The following is a 22,522-nucleotide window of genomic DNA, read 5'->3' as shown; positions in this document are numbered from 1 at the left end:
ACTACATCAGTCAGCACCACACCATCCATATGTGGAACCATCAATTACAGCAAATGGAGAAGTTCTGAGTACTGTGGACAGGTTCACCTACCTTAAGCAGTATACTTTCTAGGGCAGTACACATTGATAATGAGTTGACACACACATTGCCAGAGGTAGTTCAGTGTTTGGAAAGCTCCAAAAGAAAGTGAAAGAAGAGATATTAGAACTATCAAACTGAAGGTCTACAGAGCCATTGCACTGACCTCATTGTTGTTTGCTTGTGAAACCTGGACAATCATATCAGCATCATCAACCAATAAAACAGCAGCATTCCATAATTCATATAGCATAACTCATTCAGTAATTCCTGAACTGATGAGCATTCACTCAATTTCTAATTCTTTGCCACTACAAAAAGAGCTGCTATAAATATTTTTGTACACGTGGTTCTTTTCTCCTTTTCTATGATCCCTTTTGAAATATAAACCTAGTATTTGTACTGATGGATCAAAGGGTATACACAGCTTTATTCCCCTTTGAGTTTAGTTCTAAATTATTCTTCAGAATGGCAGGATCAATTCACAATTGCACCAACACTGTTTTAGTGTTCTAGTTTCCCCACATTCTCTCCAACATTTTCCATTTTTGACATCTCAGTCAATCTTATGGGTATGAGCTGGTACTTCTGTTATTTTAATTTGCAATTATCTAATCAATAATGATTGAGAGCATTTTTTTCATGGCTAAGGTAGCTTTAAATTCTTTATCTGTAAACTGCCTATTCATAATCCTTTGACCATTTATCAGTACAATCAATGACTTATCATTTGACTACATGATTTAGATATAAATCTTCTATCAGAAACTCTAGCTGTGAAAATTGTTTCCAGCTTCCTGCATTCTTTCTAATCCTGTTTGTATTGATTTCATCTGTGCAAAACATTTTTAATTTAATGTAGTTGAAATTATCCATTTTGCAATTTATAATGTTCTCTATTTCTTGTTTGATCATAAACTCATCCCCTTCCTATAGATTTGACTATTCCTTATTTTTCTAAATGGCTTATGGTATCACCCTTTTATGTCTAAATTCTTATATCCATTTTTATTTTGTTATAGGGTGTGAGATGTGGGTCATACTTAGTTTCTGTCTTATTATTTTCCAGTTTTCCCAGCAGTTTTTGTCAATTAGTTAAGTTCTTATTTCACAAACTGAAGTCTTTGGGTTTATCAAACAGATTAATAAAGTCATTTATAATTGTTTCTTTTGTATTTAATCTAATCCACTCCCCCCTATATTTTAGCCAGTATAAGACAGTTTTGATGACTGCTGCTTTATAGTAGGGTTTTAGATCTAGTAGTTAGGCTACCTTCCTTTGTATTTTTTTCCATTAAATCCCTTAATATTCTTGACCTTCTGTTCCTCCAACTAAATTGTTTCTAGGTCTGTAAAATAGTTTTTTGGTTGTTTGATTGATATGGCACTGAATAAGTAATTTAATTCAGGTAGAATTGCCATTTTTTTTACATTAACTCAGCCTACCCATGAGCAAGTGACATTTCGCCAATTGTTTAGATCTAACTTTGTGTGAAAATTGTTTTATAATTGCTTTCATATGGTTTCTGGGTTTTTCTTGGGAGATAGATTGCTAAGTATTTTATGTTGTCTACAGTTACCTTAGAATTTCTCTTTCTCTCTTGTTTTTGGGTTTAACTGCAATATTTAGAACTGTTGATGATTTATGTAGGTTTATTTTATATCCTGATACTTTATTAAAGTTGTTAATTGGTTCAAGAAGTTGCTTAGTTGATTTTATAGGGTTTCTCCTCTATCTTGATATTGTCTGGATATTAACTGAGCATTTAAGCTACCCATTAATTATCCCTTTACTTCAATATATAACTGACTCACCACCTTTACTAGCCCTGTTTCTTTCTCTTTTTTATTGATATTTCATTTTTCCAGTTACTTGTTATAAAAGTTTTTCAATATTCATCCATTATAAATTACACAATTTTCTTCTACCCTCCCTTCCCACCCTTCCTCCTCTCAGTGACGAACAGCTTAGTGAATGTTGTACATGTATGTTTGTGTTTAACAAGTTTACATGTTAGTCATTTTCTGGTATGAGGAATTAGGACTAATGGAAAAGAAAGAAAATCATGGGATAGGAAGAAAAAAATAAGTGAAATTTTGAAAAAGTGAACATAGAGTTCGTTCAGATTCTATGTACAGATTTTTTTTTTTCTGGTCTGGGTATGTTTGGCGTGGTTCATAACAGGTCTCCTGGGGTTATCCTAGATCTCTAAACTGCTGAGAGGAATTGCATCCATCAAAGTTGATCAAATTGTCTTACATGTTTTTAATGATATTCTTTACATTGCTTCTCCTGTACAATATGTTACAGTCTACTCACATCTACCACCACGAGCCTCTCCATTGCCCTTCAGATCACCACTCCAACTTTGATTCTTTGGAGACCAATATTCCATGACATGCAGGCAGCATCACTGGAACACTCTTCAAATGGATCTTTGCCTTCAGCAATATGTTTGTTCCTTCCAATAATGCAGAGCATAATCTACCTCTGCCTGCCCAACCTTCTTTGACTCTTCTTGCCCATTTTCTCCTATAAGTTTATATTGATGGATCTGACTAGTTTGTGCCCTTTTTCACTTCTTTCTGATGCTGCAAAGATACCAGTGGACAATGTTCCCCCTAAGTTGTGCAGGTATCCAACTGCAGTGACCAAGATGGTCCCGTGCCACAAAAGTGACATTTTCTTTTAAACATACTACTGGTTCTAAGTCACCCTTTAGGTGTCTTTGTTTTCTCCTCCTGACACCCACATAATCTAATTGGTTAATTAATTACTGTTGTATTGATCCAATTAGGTCACATGATCCTGACTGGATGAAAAGGTCCTCTTAAGAATAAAATAAATGGTCTTCTTATTTTCAAAGGGATAGAAAGATCATGATTGGCTGGAGCAATTGCTCTACTAAAGTCATTTAGAGGCAGAAATCTAAAGTCATGAGAGACAGACTCAAAAGCCCTTTGTAGGATGATGTCAACAACAGAAGAAAGGAAAAACATCCATGTAAATAGTGACTGATGATGTGAACATTCTTTTTAAAACTAAAGTAAATTTTACTGCATTATTCAATTTAATAAAATCAATAGAATGCAGTTTTCAATTTTCATTGAAAATTTTTTAATATGATGTATACTTAAAACCAAAACTATTAAAATGCCCTGCAATCATGAGGTTGAGTAGAAATTTTCTTCTCAAAGCAATAACAGGGTGGTGACTTCAAAAAAAAAGAAAAATGTTGCTAGTGGAGCACATGCCACATGACTAGACTATATTCTTTTTGATCACACATTTCTTTGATGACATCCAATACTCAAGTTTTTTATTGCAGTTCTTTATTTGTTATATTTTATAGCCTGCACACATCCATCCTGTGCCTTCCCATCGTCCTCTTAATGATCCTCACTCTTAATTTTTTTGGAGATGATAGAAACCGATGACTTACTGTCAAAAAAAATGATCAAAAATGATGGATTTAAGAAAATGGCCTTTTGATCAACTGGTGAATAACTAAAAAAATATAGTATATGAATATAACAGAAATATATACTCTGCCAGAAGGAAATAGTATACATGTATAAATACTGTGCTAGAAGAAAAATTGAATATGAAGATTTAAGGGAAGGATAGAAAGCTTTATATGAAAAGAAATAAGGAGAGTGAGATAAATAGAACAAGGACAACAATTTAAAATATATCATAACTACAATATGAATGGAAAGTACCAAAACAGCAATCGAATTGCCTATTATGTGCAAGAGCATTGTGCCAGTGACCAAAATTGGCCCCAGAATAGAGAGGAGTCTTTACAAAAGAAGGGAGTTATAAGCAACAAAATATCATAAATACTGTCAGACTCAGCTGATGTGATAGTTTTGCTGAACTTTTTTCCTTTTATTTTTTGTGCCGCTGAACCCAGGAAAAGGGAGGATTACATTTAGAAACAATGGTAAAAGATATTAACATTTAAAATAAAAGATGAAACTTTGTTTCTGAAAGAAATTTGATATCAATAAAGAAGTTCTAACCAGGGACAATTTTGGGCTGTCTGCAATGGAGAATACCATCTGTATACAGATAAAGAATTGTGGAATTTGAACAAATTTCAAGGACTGTTCCCAAGAACAGATATCTTATCGTCTGATCTTGTTATCTCTTATACTTTTTGTTTCTTCCTTAAGGATATGATTTCTCTCTCATCACACTCAATTTGGATCAGTGTACAACATGGAAACAAAATAAAGACTGACAGACTGCTTTCCATGGGGGGATGGGGGGGAGGGAAGTAAGATTCGGAGAAAAATTTTAAAACTCAGCAATATGTTTGTTTCTTCCAATAATGCAGAGAATAACCTACCTCTGCTTGCCCAACCTGACTCTTCTTGCCCATTTTCTCCTATAAGTTTATATTGATGGATCCAACTACTTGGTGACCTTTTTCACTACTTTCTATTGTTGCAAAGATACCAGTGGACAATGTTCAAATAAAATCTTTAAAAAAAAAATAAACAAGTTCTACAATTACCTTAAAGTCATCCAGTCTACTCTCCTTTTGTTCCCTTGATTAATTCTGGTTCAGACTTATTATATATTTTCTTTATCTACGTGTATGTGCATATGCACATGTGTGCTTGCATGAATTCATATGTATGAGGCAACATGGAAGAATTGGCAAAGAACTGGTCTTGAAATCAAGCTCTGGGTTCAAGTTCTACCTTTGACATATACTGGCTGTAAGACCCTGGGAAAGTCATTAATTTCTCACTGCTCTAAACAACTCTCCCAGACTATTAATTGCAGAGAAGGTGCCAATCTAAATTATTAAGAAATTTTTATCATCCAAGATATTACAGATCCAGTCCTTCTTACTGTCTCTATACATGCACAGTACAATGAACAGGATGCGTAGGTTGTCACTCTAACCACATGTCACAATCTGGGTAATAAGTCATTTTTTACCTATTTGCTTTTTCTTTTGTGTAAAGTTAAGTCAATACTGTTGTGTAGATGGCTTCTGGAAGATTCTATCATGTTCCTGGACTTCAGGCAACCAGAAAAATGGTACCTGCTAACAAGAACTTGTGAAAGACTTCAGCATCCATAGGGATTTTCTTCTCAACTTGATTATCTGTGCTGGCTCTTCACGTCAGTGGTAAAAACTTGTATTGAAGCAATATTGTAAGATGATCAGTTGTGAATTACTTAGCTTTTCTCTGCAAGACAACACTGAAAGACTTATAATGAAGAATATTATCTATTCCCAGAAAAAGAGCTGATGGTGTCTGAATACAGATTGAAACATACTTTTTTTACTTTATTTTTCATGAGATTTTTTTTGAAGGGGGAATGTATATATTTTCTTTCATAACATGACTATTATGGAAATGTTTTTTCATGATTACAGATTTATAACCTATTTCAAATTGCTTGATTCCTCAAGGAGGGGGGTAGGATAGGTGGAAGAGAAAGAATTTGGAACTCAAAGCTTTAAAAACCAATGTCAAAAATTGATTTTCCTGGGAAACTGGGAACTGGGAAAAATAAAATACAAAATAAATAAATTTTAAAAATACTTGTGGTGAATCCTCATTTCCCCATTTTGTTTTGCTAGAAGTTAATGATCAGAGGTTCACTGATTAAGCTCTTCTCTCTGTTCTATCTTTCAAGGAACAATGAATAATTTTTGTATAAAATGGGAAACAAAAAGCTAGCATAACTTTCATTCACATTTACAATTTCCATTGCCAATACTGGATCAATTAATAGACAATCATATAACATTCTTTTTCTGTCTTAGGAAATTTAAAAAAAAAAAGACCTAAGAGAATAGTATGTGTCTCAGGGACTGTATCTAGTTTGGACCGAAGAATACTGTACCTCAGATATAGATGCAGATTCCAGAGACAAATTCATCATGAGACCTAGGGTTGCATATAAGATTTCCCGAAACAGGGCTACATTTTCCTCACACTTCATCTTTAGAACAAAAAAATAAAGATATGATCATTGTGCATCATGGCTTCTGAGTCAATCTATACTCTTTTAAAAGTTTACATTTCTTAAAAGACTAGAAATTAAGCCTTTTTCCCTTAGAACAAATGATTTCTCCAAATCTGTCCAGTGCTTTTCAAACTTAAGTTGCAACAATAAGAAATTTATTTTTAAAGGAGAATGATTAACAAGTAAATGGATGATGAAAAGAAATTTATATGGAAACCTTTAAAAAGATTCTAGTATGATAAATCCATCCAGATTAGGCGACACATGGTTTAGAGGTGGAGGTAGGAAAGAAGGGATGACTTTTTCAAGTTATATCAACTTTTCTCTAAGGGACTGACTAGATGCTTACTCCAAGACTTTCAGAGCTAGAGTACGAGAACATTCAGAGAATGAAGAGGTAAATGGCCCCCACAGAGTTAACAGATTAGCTCCAAATAATAAACTTAATTTACCATGAGACCAAAGCATGCAATCCAGCATTCTCTACAATCAGACATCTGTTTCCTGATGGCAGCATCAGTGCTGAGGTTTCCCATGATGCCAATGCACTGGAGAAGAGTTGATGGATAGGCAACTTCACAATTTTTCTTTAGGAACAAAGGGAAGGAAAGGGAGAGAGTGACTTCTCAAAGACAAAGATAATGATGTCACAAAAACTATTCAATTTTAATATACTGATGAAGCACTGAGGATTCAGACTGGATTCTGATTCTGCCTGAGGCCCCTCAACAGAGTGAACGTGTTAGGGAAGGATGCATTTCCAAATGGTCTTTTAGGAAACTGCTACTGTTACTCTACATTCTGCCTCATCAACTCAAATGTGGGACAACTATCCTAATGATGGAGCAGATTATTCAAATGAATCAAACAAATATTAGGTACTATACTATGTAGAGTGCTGTGTAAAATTATGGGAGAAAGTACAAAGTTTAGAAAAATGGAGTTGTTGCTCTCATGAAGCTTACAGTCTATTAACATACATTTATAGAAATACATAATACAGATAATTAAAGTACATGAAAAGAGTCATGCATATATCAGAGATGTGAAAACCAAAATGAAAGGTCAGAGATGAAGGGCTGTTATGGAAAGAGGATAACAGAGAAAGTTGACTTTATGAAGGAAATGGCATGCACATTGGGATTTAGCAGATAGGTAGGAAATTCAACAGATGAAGAAAGGGAGGGAGAACATTCCAAATATAGGGTAGAGTATGAACAAAGGTGGAAAGATGAAAAAAGCAGGTGGTTTTTAAATTTTATTTTATTTGGAAGAACAGAGGATAATCTATTTTGGCTAAAGGATGTGTGAAGGGAAATATGAGATGTAGCAAATAGTCCATATTGTGGAGGGCAATGATGAAGGCAAAGAAATTTAATCTTTTCTCAGCAGGCAAGAGGAAGCCACTAAATATTTTTGAAAATAGAAAAGATATAATTGGCTATACATATAAGAAAGATTATTCTGCAAGTGTGAAGGATAGAATGGGAAGGAAAACATGCAGAGATTAAAAGATCTAATATGAGACTACAGCAAGAATTCAGGCAAGTAACCTATAGTGAAGAAAGGTAATCAGGTATTGTATTTCCCCATGTATAAGACACACCCTTTGTTGAAAAATTTGGGGTCTAAAAACTGGAAGCATCTGATACAGTGGTTGGAGATTTTTTTAACTTGCATTTCTCACTTTTTTGAGCTTCTTGTCTTTGTGCTCGTTTTAGATTTGTTACCCGTATATTAGGTTACATTTTACCACATTCTGCCCAGAATGTGCCCAGAAATGGCTCAGAAAAGATTTTCATACAGTGTTGAATTCAAGTTCAAAGTGATCTACTTTGTAAAAGTGAATGGAAATTGTGCTGCCTAATGTCATTCTGATCCTTCTCCAAAGGAGAAAACAATCTAAGACTGACTATAGAAGAAGAAACCCTGCTGCAAACACCCCAGGCAAGAAGGTGGCCATGAGAGGTCAGTCAGTCAAATGACCTGATGGAGAGAGGGAACTGAAGAGATGGATTGAAGAGCAAAGGGCAAGTGAAATCCTGTGTCACAAAGATGGTTCAGTAGGAGGTCAGAAGAATTGCTGATGAAAAAGAAGCGACTGATTTCAGAGGAAGACACAATTGGTGCTTCACGTTCATGAAACAGAATGGACTAAGCTTGTGTCCACACACCAGACTTGCTCAGGGAGTACTTGTGGTCAGTCATAGACCAGAGCACAGGCAAGAGAGTGGTCAGAACCTCCCCTGAGACAGGGATTAGTCTTGAAACACAGATGAGGATGAGCTAATGGATGGTAGTTTTGACAGTGATGAGGAGTTGTAGGAATTTTATGACAAAAAAACTCGAGTTCAAAAACTTTATATAATACATTTTTCCAACTTCTGGGCCCCCAAATTAAGGTCATTTTATACATGCCCAAATATGGTAATCATTAATGATAACACAATTTCAAACATGAGAGACTAGATAAATGGTGATCCCACTAACAAAAATGGAGGAGGAACAGACTGAGTCTAAACAATGAGTTTAATTTTGGACAGGTTGAATTTCAAGTTGGTGGGACATCTAGCCATAAACTTTAAGTCTAGATAACAGAAGAGAAGTTAGGCTAAACATAGAGATTTAGGAATCATCCACTGGGCTCACACCCAAAAGATTAATCAGATTGCCAAGGAAGAACATACAGAGAGTAAAGGGAAGAGTCTAGGACAGAATGTTGAGAAATACATATTTAAAGGGGTGAGGGAGAGATCCAAGCCCCACCAAATCTGGCAGAGAAGTGAGCAACCAGGAAAGTGTGTTTTGTCTTAAAGGAGAAAAGAATTATCCAGAGGGATAGGGTGTTCAATAGTACCCTAAAGGTCAAAGAGGCTCTTAATTTCCATACTGCATTAAAAGAGATCCCTCCACCTGCTATTTGAGGGGTATTCTCAAACCAGCTTTCTTTTCCCTGAGCTAACAAAACATATCCATATGCCTCCTTCACCTGCCCCAACAGAAGTTGTTTTCCTAAGGATCTGTATAAATTCCAACTGTGCACAAATCATTAATTAGTCTGAGACAATAGATCGCTATTTGACAGTACAAATCATTTTTAAACAACTACTTTCATGTTTCTGTGTATGATTGCTACTAATAACAAAAATGAGACCTTGCTTACCAGTATACTTAAAAATGTGAGAAGAGCACATAGGTTGGTCTGTACCCAGGTTTTGAATCTGTTGGTGGGAAAAATCAGCTGTCATTCTTATTTCAATGATGTAAACGTCAAGATAAATCAGTGTTGTGGATAATAGCACAACCAATTAAATCTTCAGACTCTATGCAATGGGTATGCATTTTGAACATAATCCTGTATACACTGGAAAAATATCTCTGGTTTAGAAAAATGATTTTACATGTGTAAGTTCAGAGAACTCCCTTTGATATTAACTATAAATCTTGGATGAAGGCTGTCCTAAGTATAAGTTGCCAGAATGTTTACTCTTTGCAACCTGCCTTATCCTATCTCTCACTGAGTCTATACACTATGTGAAATGCAAACATGAGATGAAATCCAAAGATATTTACTCATCAAAAGCCATTAGAGGAGTGAGCCCATGATGCCAACACCGTCCTGCTGACAGATCAGCTATTCCACACTCCACACAACCCGTGCCATCTAACAATCCTGTCCACCACACTTCCTTTCAAGGCAAAGGTTCAGTTGTTTTCCATATAGTGTACATTTATAGACTACCCACCCTAAGATTCTCTTTTTAAAAATAACTACAGCCCAAATTTACATAGTTTCCCATTTTCCTCTAATCTTATTCAAGTAAATGATGTTGATAAGTATTCCCATCTATTCCAGAAGTAGCAGCAATCACTATTACTGTAAAGAAAGTAATTTTCTAAAGCCTAGTGGCTTCTCCTGAGTGACAGATATTGCGTCTTTTAGGATTAAGTCACTTGGTTTGAGGAAACAGGTGATGGACCACGAAGCCATATATAGTTAACTTTTGCAGGAAACTCCCAAGAGTCATTTCCTCCACTGAGACTGATTATTGGAGATTGCTGCCTAGTCTAGCCCACCTGTTCTTACTCTTGGTTTAAAAATTATATGGAAATCCAGAAACAATGAATGGCCATTTTCAGAAGTAAACATTACCCTTCCTCCAGGGCTAAGTCGGTTAGCAGCTGCATTGCAGTTTGGGCCTCCTTCTCTTCTGAAACATGGACAAATGCTACAAAGGCTTGCAGCAACCTGTAAAAACCCATACACAGTGTTGCATCCTCAACCAACCTGTATTACCAGAAATATGAGCTGTTTGACAGCAGCCATAAAATGCATAGCTCCTGTAGATATATAACCTGAAATCTCTATTTCTAGGCAGGTGAGCATCTTACATAGTTTAAAGACAGAAGATATGTCTCATTTTTGTTGTTTTCCAGAGAAGAGGAAGTCACATCTTTCCTAGTGGCATGTTTCATGTGTTCATGTTTTCTTACTGTCATAAAAGGTCTTCTTTGGTTTTCTATCATCCTTCTGGTATCTCTGGTACAGAAGATGAAAGTCAACAGATATAACCAGTAGAGATGCACTCTATCCACTGTGCCACCTAGCCACCCCTCAAAATTTACATTTTAGTGAGTGAAACATGTACATCTAAAAATTAAAAAAAATGTGAATAAATGCAAATACATTCTGTGGTTGTGGTTGAGTCATTTCAGTTCAAAATACCACATTTGGGATTTTCTTGGCAAAAAGACTAAAGTGGTTTGTCATTTCTTTCTCCAGCTCATTTTACAGATAAGGAATGAAACAAACAGAGTGAATGACTTGTCTAGGATCACACAGCTAGTAAGTGTCTGAGGCTGGATTTGAACTCATGAGGTTGAGTCTACCACTCCCAGTATTCTATCCACTGTGCCATCTAACTGCCAAATACAAATACATACAAGGTAGGTTTTCTTTTTAAAAGAAAGATAATTTAGGAGAAAGGGGAATTGGGAGAGGCTTCCTGCCTGAGCTGCAACCTAAAGGAAAAGAAGAACTTCTGTAGTTGCAAAAAGGAAGGCATGTATTCCAGACTAAGATGGCAGATGGAAAGCTGTAGAGGGAAACAGAGAAGACCAGTTTGACTGAACTGCAGCATGTAGGAGGGGGAATAGTACTCAATAAGGCTAGAAAGAGAGGTTGGGGTAATGAGGGGCTTTAAAATCTAAAGAGAGGAATTTAAATGTAGCATTTCCAACCTCTGTAGGGTCAACACTTAGATATCATCATTGGATTCATAATACTTCTACCAGTCAAATTCTACTTTTTCCCCTTCATGGTACAATGTCCAAATAACAGTTCTGCAAAAACACAATCCTATGAGTGTATATTATACTGTAGCAGCTGTTTTTGAGTAATAGTGTGGCAAATGGAGAGCTGATACAAATATTCAAGAAGTCATGACTTTGGACCAACACTCGATGGCTCTGCACAATAGAACCCCCTGAGATAAAATGATAAGAAGACTACTCTAGTTTCTGTTGGCTCCTACTTCTCTTTCTCACCTCCCAAGTGAAGAAAAAGGTTTAAAGCATGACATAACTTTCCCCCACACACAGAGATGTGATCCATAGCACAGAGCCTTGCTCTCTTTCTAAAAGTCTCACTTTATTACAGAGGTTCCATTACATCTTTCTCTTGCTCTCTCAATTTAATTGCACAACATTAAAAAGTAGAGTGGGCATAAAGGAAATAGGCTGAAGTTTCTTTCAGTGGCTAATGAGATAGTGGAGGAATCATGGGGTGATCATAGACTTCAGTTTTCCAACTCACTGGAAAAATTCAAATAGGAACTCAAGCAATGCTACTATTAATTAGGAGAAGAAAGTCTGTGATAACTGTTTCAACATTTCTCAAAATTAAAAATATATACTTGAACATTTTATCAAATGGATCTGTGATTTCATTGATGTAAGAGATGCAGAAACCAACCCATTCATGCCTAACCATCCTCTATGATTTTCTTCTATGTCTTCCCATGATATGTTCTTTGGTGACAAATTAAGAGTACAGAAATAGGTTCTCTTTTCTTTCTCCTTCCACTATATATTCCACTATAATGTGGAATAGGAATTGGAAGTCAAGCTGGATGGCAGGCTCAGGTTGGGGCTGAGCTTTCCCCTGTAAACTATACAAAAAGGCTGAGAGTTAAGGATTAGAAGACCCTCACTAAACTATAGCAATTTTGGTCTTTGCTCTCAGAGATCATTCAACCAAATCAAGTGAAAAGAAAGTTAGACTTGAAGTTGAATGATCTAAACTGATTCTGATGCTTATTAGGGATACAGCTAAGAACATGTGTTGTGGTATCCCAGGAAACTGATAGGACCCTAGGCTTTATTGACAGGAATAAGGAGGTGAGGGTCCTTCTGCATTCTGCCTTGGTCAGATCACAGGTGAGGTGATGTATTTTTTTCTGGTCACCATAATGTAGGAAGGACACTGACTGGCTAAAGAGTATCCAGAGACAGATAGCCAAGATAGTAAAGGACCTTGAGATGTTGTCATTGGGATAATTGAAAGGAATTTGGGCTGTTCATTTTCTTGGGGAAAATGACATAAAGTATCACTTCACTGAGCACCCCAAACTCTGACTCGTAGAATCGCCATTCTCAAAGGAGAAAGATAAGCTATTTGTTGGATCCCTTAGAAAGCCACTCATGTTTCCAAGGAGATGTAATGGATTTCACAATCGTACCTGGTCAAGTTCAAATGGTTCAAGACTAAGATTCTTCCATTCTGAGTCTGGCATAACAGGAGCATAAGGGACAGGGTACATTCCTGGATGGATAGCACTTTCGAAGTGAGAAGGAAAGGCAGCAAGATGTCCATGTCAGGTTGTGTTAGTAACAGGCGTTGATTCTCTTCTATAAAATGAAAAATACAGTCTCATGCTCCATATTTGGAAAACCTAATCAGCATCTCTGACACAGGAAGCTACCTCCAAAGCAGTAACTGCAGGAACCCCCTTCACCCCTGATATGGCTGGTTTCTGCTATTCTGCCTCAAGGCTATTCCTAAGAAGGGTCAGCAGTAGTCAGGGGGAAAGAGGCAGTGAGGAGGAGGAGGGAAGCTTACAGAGCTGCTCCTCTTTCATACCTTCACCATAACCCTGGGGGCAGGGTCTAGAAGGGTCCTCAGTCCCACATCTTTTTAATGCTTCTATCCCATGAGCAATGACCAAGTCATACATCAGTCCTAAATGGCCAAGTTTAACTGAGGGATGAAAGATTCATCTATATGCAGAAGAAAATCAAACTTGGGCCAGCAATTAAGTTGAACTAGAAAGTCCTTGTTAAAAACCCAGGCAGTTCTCCGAGTATGGAATTAAATAGGGCAGGGAACACTGCCTTTGATTTTTGCTCCTTAATTGACTACCCTTTGTAAGTGTTAACTTTCCTTAGGATACTTGAAAGGTCTCTGGGTTAAAATTTGCATTATCATAATTAATGAATTCATAAAAAATCTACAACTACAATGCATGCACACATGTGAGAGGTCATTTAGCTTTCGTTTAAGGTTGTCCAATAATGGTGAACTCATTTAACATACCCCTGCGAATCATCCCAAGATTCTGGAAAAAGTCTTTTGGATGCCAACCAACTCAATATTTTCTAAAAAGTGGCACTATGAACTAAGGCTAACAGTTCATGTATAATCTAGCCAGGGCACTCTTTATAACAAAACTATCCTGACCCTTTTTTTCCTCCAGAAAACTTTTTTTTCCACCCTATACTATCCTCACAGAATCTCAGAACTGGAAGGAATCCCAGGGACTCTGTAAAGATCAACCTGTCCCTGAAGTATGCCCTCTATAAGCCATCTACTCTTCTCTTTTCCACATTAAACACTCCCAGTTCCTTCATTCTGTTCTCATATGGCATGAGCTTAAGACCTTCACCATCCAGGGTAACCACATCTGGGTGCCTTCAGTTAATCAATATGTTTCCTAAGATATGGGGTTCCAAACTAATATAGTTGTCACCTGAGCAGAGTACAATCAAGGGCTTTCTGACTCTGTCTTTCTATCTTTCTATCCCTCTCTCTGTGTATCTCTGTCTCACTGTCTGTTTCTGTATCTTTGTCTCTGTCTCTGTCTCTGTCTGTCTCTTTGTCTTTCTTTCTCCAACTTCTTTGGGATATTATGCTTCTTTTAATGTAGTCTAAGCTCATCTCTGAACTCTGCAGGTTATTAGAAAAAATAGTATCTTTGAAAACACACACACACACACACACACACACACACACACACACACACATTTACCCAGAGAAAGATTTCAAACTGAAAATAAAGAAGAAAAGAATTTGAAGAGATAGAGCTAATCCTGACCCAAGTTAAGAAGATGAAGGGTGGGAAAGTATTACAGAGGAAGAAAGGGAGAACAAGAAAAGCACTTGGAGCTAAATAACAGATCTGAGGCTTATCTGGAAGAGCAGGGAGCTGGACCTTTCAAAGAAAAAAACAACTGCTCATCCTTCAAGAAGTAATCATGCAGATTTCCAGGTGTTATCCAATGAGATCTGAGCCAGCAATCAGAGAAGAAACAACAATGGGTCATTGATGAATCCACTATATTCTATCTAGATCAGACCATATTTAGAATAAATTTCTATATTTGGATCTGGGCACTGCATTTTAGAGAAAATCATGAAAGATGAATCACATACAAGAGAGAAAAAAGTAATGGAGGAAGGCTAGGGGTATTCTGATTTTCAAAGGAAGAGAAGAAGCTAGTAAGCTTAGTTTCTATTCTTGGGAAAATTACTGAATGAATCATTAAAACAATAGTTAATGAACATTCAGAATCTGAAGCTGGATTCACAAAAAAAACACAAAAAACCTGACTATACCAAGAACATGTTATTCCATTCTAGTCTCATTTTCTTTATTGACAGGATTTCTAGATGGGTAGGGAAGAAGAATGTTTTAAATAGTTTCCCTAGATTTTAGCAAAACATCTGAAAAAAAAATCTTGATAGTTTTGTGAAAGAGAGGGGCAGATGTTGGACCAGTTAGGCAGATTTAGAATTGGAAGAATGGTTGGATAACCAAATTAGTATTTAAAGGCTCAAAGTCAGTTTAAAAGGACATTTCTAATGTTACATTCCAGAGATCTGTACTTGATCTTGTGCTATTTTACATTTTTTTCCCCAAATGACTTGGATAAGAAATAGAAACTTGATCAAATCTGCAGACAACACATAGCTAGGAAGGATATGGATAAGATAGTTGAATCAAAAAGAGCTTGACAAGACATATAAACTACTGAATCAGACTTACTAAGATGAAATTTAATAGGAGTAAATGAAAAATCCTGAATTCTATAAGTCAGTGGTGGCACAAGAAAAAGATGGGCAAGGTCTGTCCATGAGCAATTCATTTGAAAAATATCTGAGACTGAGGCAGCATGAGTGAAGGGCAAACTCCATATAAGTCAATAGCATGATATGGGGAGAAAAAGGCTTAGAAAATAGCGAAGAGATGGGCTCTATTTTCAGCTCTGATCAGATCATATCTAAATACTAGATTCAGGTCTAGGGCTACATTTCAGGTATTCAGAGGGTGACTAGAATGGTGAAAGGTCTTAAGGTCACAATTTGGAATTGGAGATAGCCCAGTGGAGAGAAAACTTATGGGATATATGATAGATATTTGAAAGGTATCAATATGGAATAAGTATCAGACTTAATCTGCTTGGTAAACTAAGGTCAAAAGGTAGAAATTACAAAGAGACAAATTTTCACTCTTAATAGGAAAACTGTTAATTACAATGATCACAAACTGGAATACTGATGATCTTGATTCATGTTAATTTTTATATATGAAATGTTTTTTACATATTTAATATTCATCCAGTGTCTTGGTTACAGGAGGAGGGGGCTATTCATCCAGTGTCTTAGTTACAGGGGGAGGGGGGGCTATGAGGGAAGGGAATAAGCCTTTAATTAAGTACCTGCAATGCCCAATGTTAAGTGCTTTAAAAATATTATCTCAAGTAGACTGTAGAAGCCAGTTTTTTTTTTTATCAAAGCTCCCTTTCAACTCAATAAAAATAAAAAGTGATATTCAATGTCTATGCTAGATCATAAAGGGTCAATGTTATGGATTCTCAATGAGGTAGAGCCATTATAAGAAACACAGTTCCCAAGTGAAATAATCCCTTACATGGAATAGGTGTTCCATAAGTGTTTGCTGATATTAATAATTATGATGATGACAATAACATAATTCCTTTCTAGGAAAGGATCTTTCCTTTTTTTTTCCTAACCTTCCAGGATACTAGGTCCTACTCCTCAAGATACTTACTTAACCTTGACTAGCTCTGTTTTTACCAAGAATGTGACTTCCTGAGAGTATCCCAGAATAGGCAAAAAAAAAATAGAGAGAGAGAGAAACGGATATGAACACTACTTGGATTTGTTGTAATTACATTATTAAAGCCACCAACTTGGTAATAATATAATTTTGAGACACAAAGAAATCTGTGTCCTAAATTCTAATATGCAGAAGTGTAGCAAAACTAGCCAAAGTTAATCAAGTAACTTAATTGTTCAACTTGAATCATTAAGCGGCATTGTGAAGACCCCAGATGGATGATCATACATGTAAAACTGCTAAAAGGTATACGGTGGTTGTTGGTAAAAAAGCACACTAATCTTGGAAGATGGAAAAGATCCCTAGGCCTGTAGCATGATGGGAAGACACTAATCAAAGGAGCAGTAGCATCTCCTAGGTGACTAAGGTCATGAAGCACCAAAAACAAGCATCCACATCATTCAGCCACACAGCTAGCTCCATGGCTGCCTTCTTTAGGCATCCCAGGTGGACAGTGTGGCTACCATTAATCCTTGCCGCTCATAAGAGCTGCTACTGAGCTCAGTCCCCAGACCTCTGGAGCCTGGTCAGGTCTAGACATTTATTCTCCAGGAAGCAATCCTGCCAGATGCAGTCCCTGCCATAGTCATGGTACTTTAGCAATAATTAAGGGTAATTACTTGGTCTTACCATTCTCATTGCATACTGCTTGCCAGAGTTTGATTACAGCAGCACAAAGAACCTCTTCAATTTCATCTTTTCCTTCTCTGACAAAACACCTGAATTAGGAAAATAAGGGAAATTAAAAGATTAAATCTGGAAACAGGTATTGTTTTCCTTTTCATCTGGTTCTTGTACCTCCAGGCTTCCTAAAGTACAGTGATGTGAGGATCCAGAGTCAGCTCTACTTCAACTAATCAGGTAACTTTTCCCAAAAATACTCTAAGAAGCAAAGTGAAGAAAATGAAGGAAAAAGTTGTTAACATGATTTAGAAATGTTAGATTCTGTCTGAAGTCACTAATTTGATAGGAAGGCATTAAAAACAAACCCATGGATTCTGAGGGCCTCTGGCACTAGCCTTAATATGAACTGAAGTAGGAACTCTAATTTAGTGTTTTTCAAGTTGGAAAGTCAAATTGAAGAAAGATTTTGAGCTGGGATGAGGAGAAACTATTCTCCCAAGACATGAGGAAATTACACATGAACTGATTAGTATATCTACATCATCAGAGAGTCCTGCTCAAAGCAAATAGGATCATCGGGTGTTTCTGAGATATATAACTATGATTCTGGCCGACAGCAAATGGCCTAATCTAAAGAATAAACCATATTATATCAAATTGCATAGTGGGTCGTTTTTCAAATGAAATACAACTGAACAAGAAAGTTATTTGATTAATATGCCATTAATTAAAAAGCATTCAATCCTTTTGGATATCTTTTCAGAAGAAATGACAATGGGACCAATCTAGACAATGTAGATACAATCATCTCACTGACTTCATCAATATGATTTGAAGGGGAAACAGTGATTGATAAATAGTTCAGAAGTCTGCAAATCTAATTATCTTTAAATATTAAAACATTGAAAATAATTCTGCTTTTCTCTTTTGAAAGCAATTTAGAGACCAAAGAAGCAAAATGTTAGATAACAAAGTACAAGAAGCACTCACTAAACTGCTCAACAAAAATCCCATCATTGCTTGTGAGATATCAAATTAAAGGCAATTTGATCCTCAAATAAAGTTGTTGTATGATTGATTTTTTATTATTTTCTATGAACTTCATAAGGGACTATTTCCTTGAAAAAATGTGGGGGTGGCTAGGTGGCACAGTGAATAGAGCACCAGCCTTGGAGTCAGGAGTACCTGGGTTCAATTCCGACCTCAGACACTTAATAATTACCTAGCCATGTGGCCTTGGGCAAGCCACTTAACCCCATTGCCTTGAAAAATCTAAAAAAAAAAAAGAAAAATAATTGCGTATATGTATTTTCATGTCCTACTGTCCTACTCACAAGGAGTACCCTTACCGCTTTATGATCTTGTTGTCATTAATGATATTGAATCCATTATGTGTTCTAAATAAAGTTTGTTCTGTGCCTAAAACAAATCAAAGATAATTGTTTCAGTTCATTGAACATCTGGCTGATGTGGTGCTACAAACATAATCAGACAAAAATGAATATGAATCAAAGTCAACAGCATAACACTTTTAGAATTAAAAATATTTTTACATTGGCTAAAAAAATAAAAATTTACAGAAGTCACATTAAAGTAACATTATTTGCTAAAGAAAAGCTGGTGATGGGTATCATAAGTTGATTATAAAATCCACTAATGCATAATCTTTAAAAGGTTTCCTGAAATTACTTAAGAAAAAGTGTTCAAGAAAAACTGGCAAATCTATTTGTACTTAAAATATTTAATAATTAAGTGTTAAAAATGTGTTGTAAAAGTCTAGAGAACTCATAATCTTTATGAAACTGTGGGGGGGGGGACACAAAGAGGACAAAGAGAAGATGCTAGAATATATTCAGCACTGTATACTAAAAGTGGGCCAAACACTTCATCTAGTTGAACAAATAACTCCTGTAGATTGGAAATGAAAACTATTTCAACTTTCACACTAATATTTACCATGCTCATAGTAATACCTTAACAGAAGTATAAGTCCTATCTGCTTCTAACAGATTTCAGGCAACAACTGGGAGAACTTTAAACTTTGTTCTATAAAATCCTAGACATTTTGGGCTCTGTTTTCTATTACTCAAATGTTTTAGATATCTCTCCCTGCTTAAATCCTTAAGCTCCTGGAAAATAAGAGCTAAGTTTTATATTAATTTTATTAACTTTCTACAGCAATTATATTCATTGAAAAAAATAAATGAATTCATATCAACTAAGTGAAGCAAGCTTGCATTAAAAGCTCTATTCTCCTGGTGTATTTTCATATTACATATGAGTGACAATGTAGTCTTGTGTAAATAACACTGGAATTAAAGTTGTAAGAGCTGAGTTCAGATCTTGGGATATACCATTTATTAGCTATGATCATGGGTAAATAATCTCTCTGAATTTCAATTTCTTGCCCTATAAGATGAGACTGTGTGACAGCAAGCAGTGGGTCTGGAGTCAGGAGACTAGAGTTTAAATCTGGACACAAACACTTACTAGCTATGTGAGTCTGGGCAAGTGACTTTACCTTCTTTACCTCAGTTTTCTCATCTATAAAATGAGTTGGAGAACAAAATAGCAATCCAGTTCAGTCTCTTTGCCAAGAATATACCAAGTATGGTCACAAAGAGTCAGACATGACTGAAAATGAGTGAATAACACCAACAACGATGAGAATAATAATTCTTACAATACTTATTTTTCAAGAAAAATACTTTAGATAATAAAAACAAAACAAGACAGAACTCTAGAAACATGAGCAAATGAATCATTTATAGATGACACCTAAAATAGAAATCAATAAAAAAAAGGAATAAAAGAATTATATAAATCTTGAACTCACAATCTTTCATGAGTTCCGTGAGGAGCTGTACACCCCCTGTATAGAACAAAGGGATCTGATCAGGATTAGAGAGAGCCTGGAGCAAGTTCTTGGTGGTCACTGCTTCTTCCTTTCCTGATTCCAGCTCTTGAAGGGCTACTTTTTCTTGTAATTCTATTTTTTCTTGTTGGTTTACTTTATTGAGGGAGTCTTGGAAAAAACAATAACACAATAAACTTTTTCCCTTTTGTATCTTTTCCATTTTCTTTCTCCTAACACCACAGTTGGAAAGTCAGAAATAAAAAGAATAAGTATTTTTTTTTTGATGAGAACAATGGTTAGTCCAAGAGAAGAGAAATGAAATGGGGTGTATATAATCAGAGGCTAAAGACATTGGGGATGTTTCAGAATAAAATTCAAAGTGACAGAGAAGACTAGAGAAGATTCTTATGGAGGATGACAGTGTACAGGAAAGAAGTTGACTCAGTCACAAGGAGGCTAGAAATAAACACGCAAGGAACTTGGTGTGTGAAACAGGTTAATTGGGCACAGATTTGGTGCTACATCAAAACATAAGAATAAAAACAGGAGATGATAAAACTCAAGGAGAGAAGGCCAGTGGGACACTCTTACCCTTCACTTGTGTTTTCAATTTGGGGTTTATTTCTAAGATCTTCTCGTAGCATTGCCTGGACTGGAAACAAGAAACAAGAACCTGCAGGTTAGTGATGGATAACAGTGAAAACACAAATGCCCAATTATATATAATAGTAGTTTCTACCTATCATTTTTTGTAAGGTTTTGAATTTTAATAATTCCCCCCCTTTCCCCTACAGAAGACAATCTGATAATCTTGACAATGTTTCCACGCTATACAATGATAAAAATTGAATGTGTTGAGAGAAAAAAAACATATCCTTGAGTAAGAAATAAAATATTGGAGATAGCAAAATTATGTAGTACATAAGACAACTTTTTTTTTTTAAATTGAAGGTAATAATCTTTGGTCTTTGTTTAAACTCCACAATTCTTTCCCTGGATTGAAATGGAATTCTCCATTACAGATTCCCTAAAATTGTCCCTGATGATTGCATTGATGGAATGAGCAGGTCCATGATCATCAACCCCATGCTGCTGTTATTTTCTTTTCTTTTTTTTAAGTTTTTTGCAAGGCAATGAGATTAAGTGGCTTGCCCAAGGCCACCCAGCTAGATAATTATTAAGTGTCTGGGGCAAGATTTGAACTCAGGTACTCCTGACTCCAGGTCCGGTGCTCTATCCACTATGCCACCTAGTCACCCCCCCCCCCATGTTGCTGTTATGGTGTACAATGTTCTTCTGGTTCTGCTCATCTCACTCAGCATCAGTTCATGCAAATCTTTCCAGGTTTTTCTGAATTCCCATCCCTCCTGGTTTCTAATAGAATAATAGTGTTCCATCACATACATATACCACAATTGGTTCAGTCATTCCCCAATTGATGGACATGCCCTTGATTTCCAATTTTTTGCCACAAACAGGGCTGCTATGAATATTTTTGTACAAGTGATGTTTTGACCCTTTTTCATGAGTTCTTCAGGGTATAGACCCAGTAATAGTATTACTGGATCAAAGGGTATGCACATCTTCATTGCCCTTTGAGTATAATTCCAAATTGTTCTCCAGAAAGGCTGGAAGAGTTCACAGCTCCACCAACAATGTATTAGTGTCCTAGATTTCCCACATCCCTTCCAACATTGATCATTGTTCCTTTCTGGTCATATTGCCAGTCTGATAGGTGTGAGGCGTGGGTACTTCTGATATGCTTTAATTTGCATTTCTCTAAACAGTAATGATTTAGAGCAATTTTTCATATGACTATGGATTGCTTTGATTTCCTCATCTGTAAATTACCTTTGAATATCCTTTGACCATTTGTCATTTGGGGAATAGCTTATTTTTTTTATAAATTTGACTCAGTTCTCTGTATATAATTTTAGAAATGAGTCCTCTGTCAGGAACACTAGTAAAAAATGTTTCCCAATTTACTACATTTCTTTTGATCTTGTTTATAGTGGTTGTATTTATGCAAAAGCTTCAGGGTTTCTTAATTATTTGTTTCTAGGCCCCTGTTCTCCCTCAGCCTGGGAGGCAGTCAAAGTATATACTCAGCATGTATTTGATGTAACAGTCTATTTGTATGTATTTCTGTGGCAACTCTCTCCCAATCTGTGTGGTTCTGAGAAACAATTAAAAAATAAATCAAAGGATGACATGTGAAGGTCAGAGATACACTGGGCCTGGAATAGGTCCCTCATTTTACAGATGAGGTGACTGAGACTAGGGAAGGAGAAGGGACTTTCCAGAGGGTACATGAGTTGTAAGTGGCAAAGCCAGGGTTTGAAACTAGGTGAGGCTTGTATAATTATCATAATAACATCTCACATTTATACAGTGCTGTTTGCACAGTGATTTTCCTACACTAACCCTACCAGGTAGGAGTTGTATCATCCAGGTAGGAGTTGTATCCCCAGATAAAGAAACTGATTCTCAGGGAGGTTAGATAAATTGCCTAAGGTTATGCACTTAGTAATCACAGAGTAAAAACT

The 22,522-nt window shown here is 36.1% G+C and overlaps 1 protein-coding gene across 3 annotated transcripts in view; it reads right to left on the bottom strand.

Annotated features, from left to right (window-relative positions):
- TTC12 (tetratricopeptide repeat domain 12) overlaps positions 1 to 22,522 on the bottom strand; it is a 56,070-nt gene that overhangs the window by 11,520 nt on the left and 22,028 nt on the right. For 2 of the 3 annotated variants that reach the window (XM_074216695.1, XM_074216698.1), the window contains exons 9-17: positions 20,568 to 20,628; positions 19,956 to 20,144; positions 18,469 to 18,538; positions 17,126 to 17,214; positions 12,818 to 12,986; positions 10,231 to 10,326; positions 9,241 to 9,298; positions 6,530 to 6,664; positions 5,955 to 6,053 (exon numbers count right to left, since the gene is read on the bottom strand). In XM_074216695.1, the coding sequence (XP_074072796.1) occupies positions 5,955 to 6,053; positions 6,530 to 6,664; positions 9,241 to 9,298; positions 10,231 to 10,326; positions 12,818 to 12,986; positions 17,126 to 17,214; positions 18,469 to 18,538; positions 19,956 to 20,144; positions 20,568 to 20,628 (966 nt within the window). The remainder of the gene's footprint in view (positions 1 to 5,954; positions 6,054 to 6,529; positions 6,665 to 9,240; positions 9,299 to 10,230; positions 10,327 to 12,817; positions 12,987 to 17,125; positions 17,215 to 18,468; positions 18,539 to 19,955; positions 20,145 to 20,567; positions 20,629 to 22,522) is intronic. The other variant, XM_074216696.1, reaches the window with a different exon arrangement.

This window comes from Macrotis lagotis, chromosome 1 (assembly GCF_037893015.1).
Source record: "Macrotis lagotis isolate mMagLag1 chromosome 1, bilby.v1.9.chrom.fasta, whole genome shotgun sequence".
NCBI classification, from domain to species: Eukaryota; Metazoa; Chordata; class Mammalia; order Peramelemorphia; family Peramelidae; genus Macrotis; species Macrotis lagotis.
The sequence above is the reverse complement of the archived record's forward strand: the minus strand, read 5'-3'. Positions and strand labels throughout refer to the sequence as shown.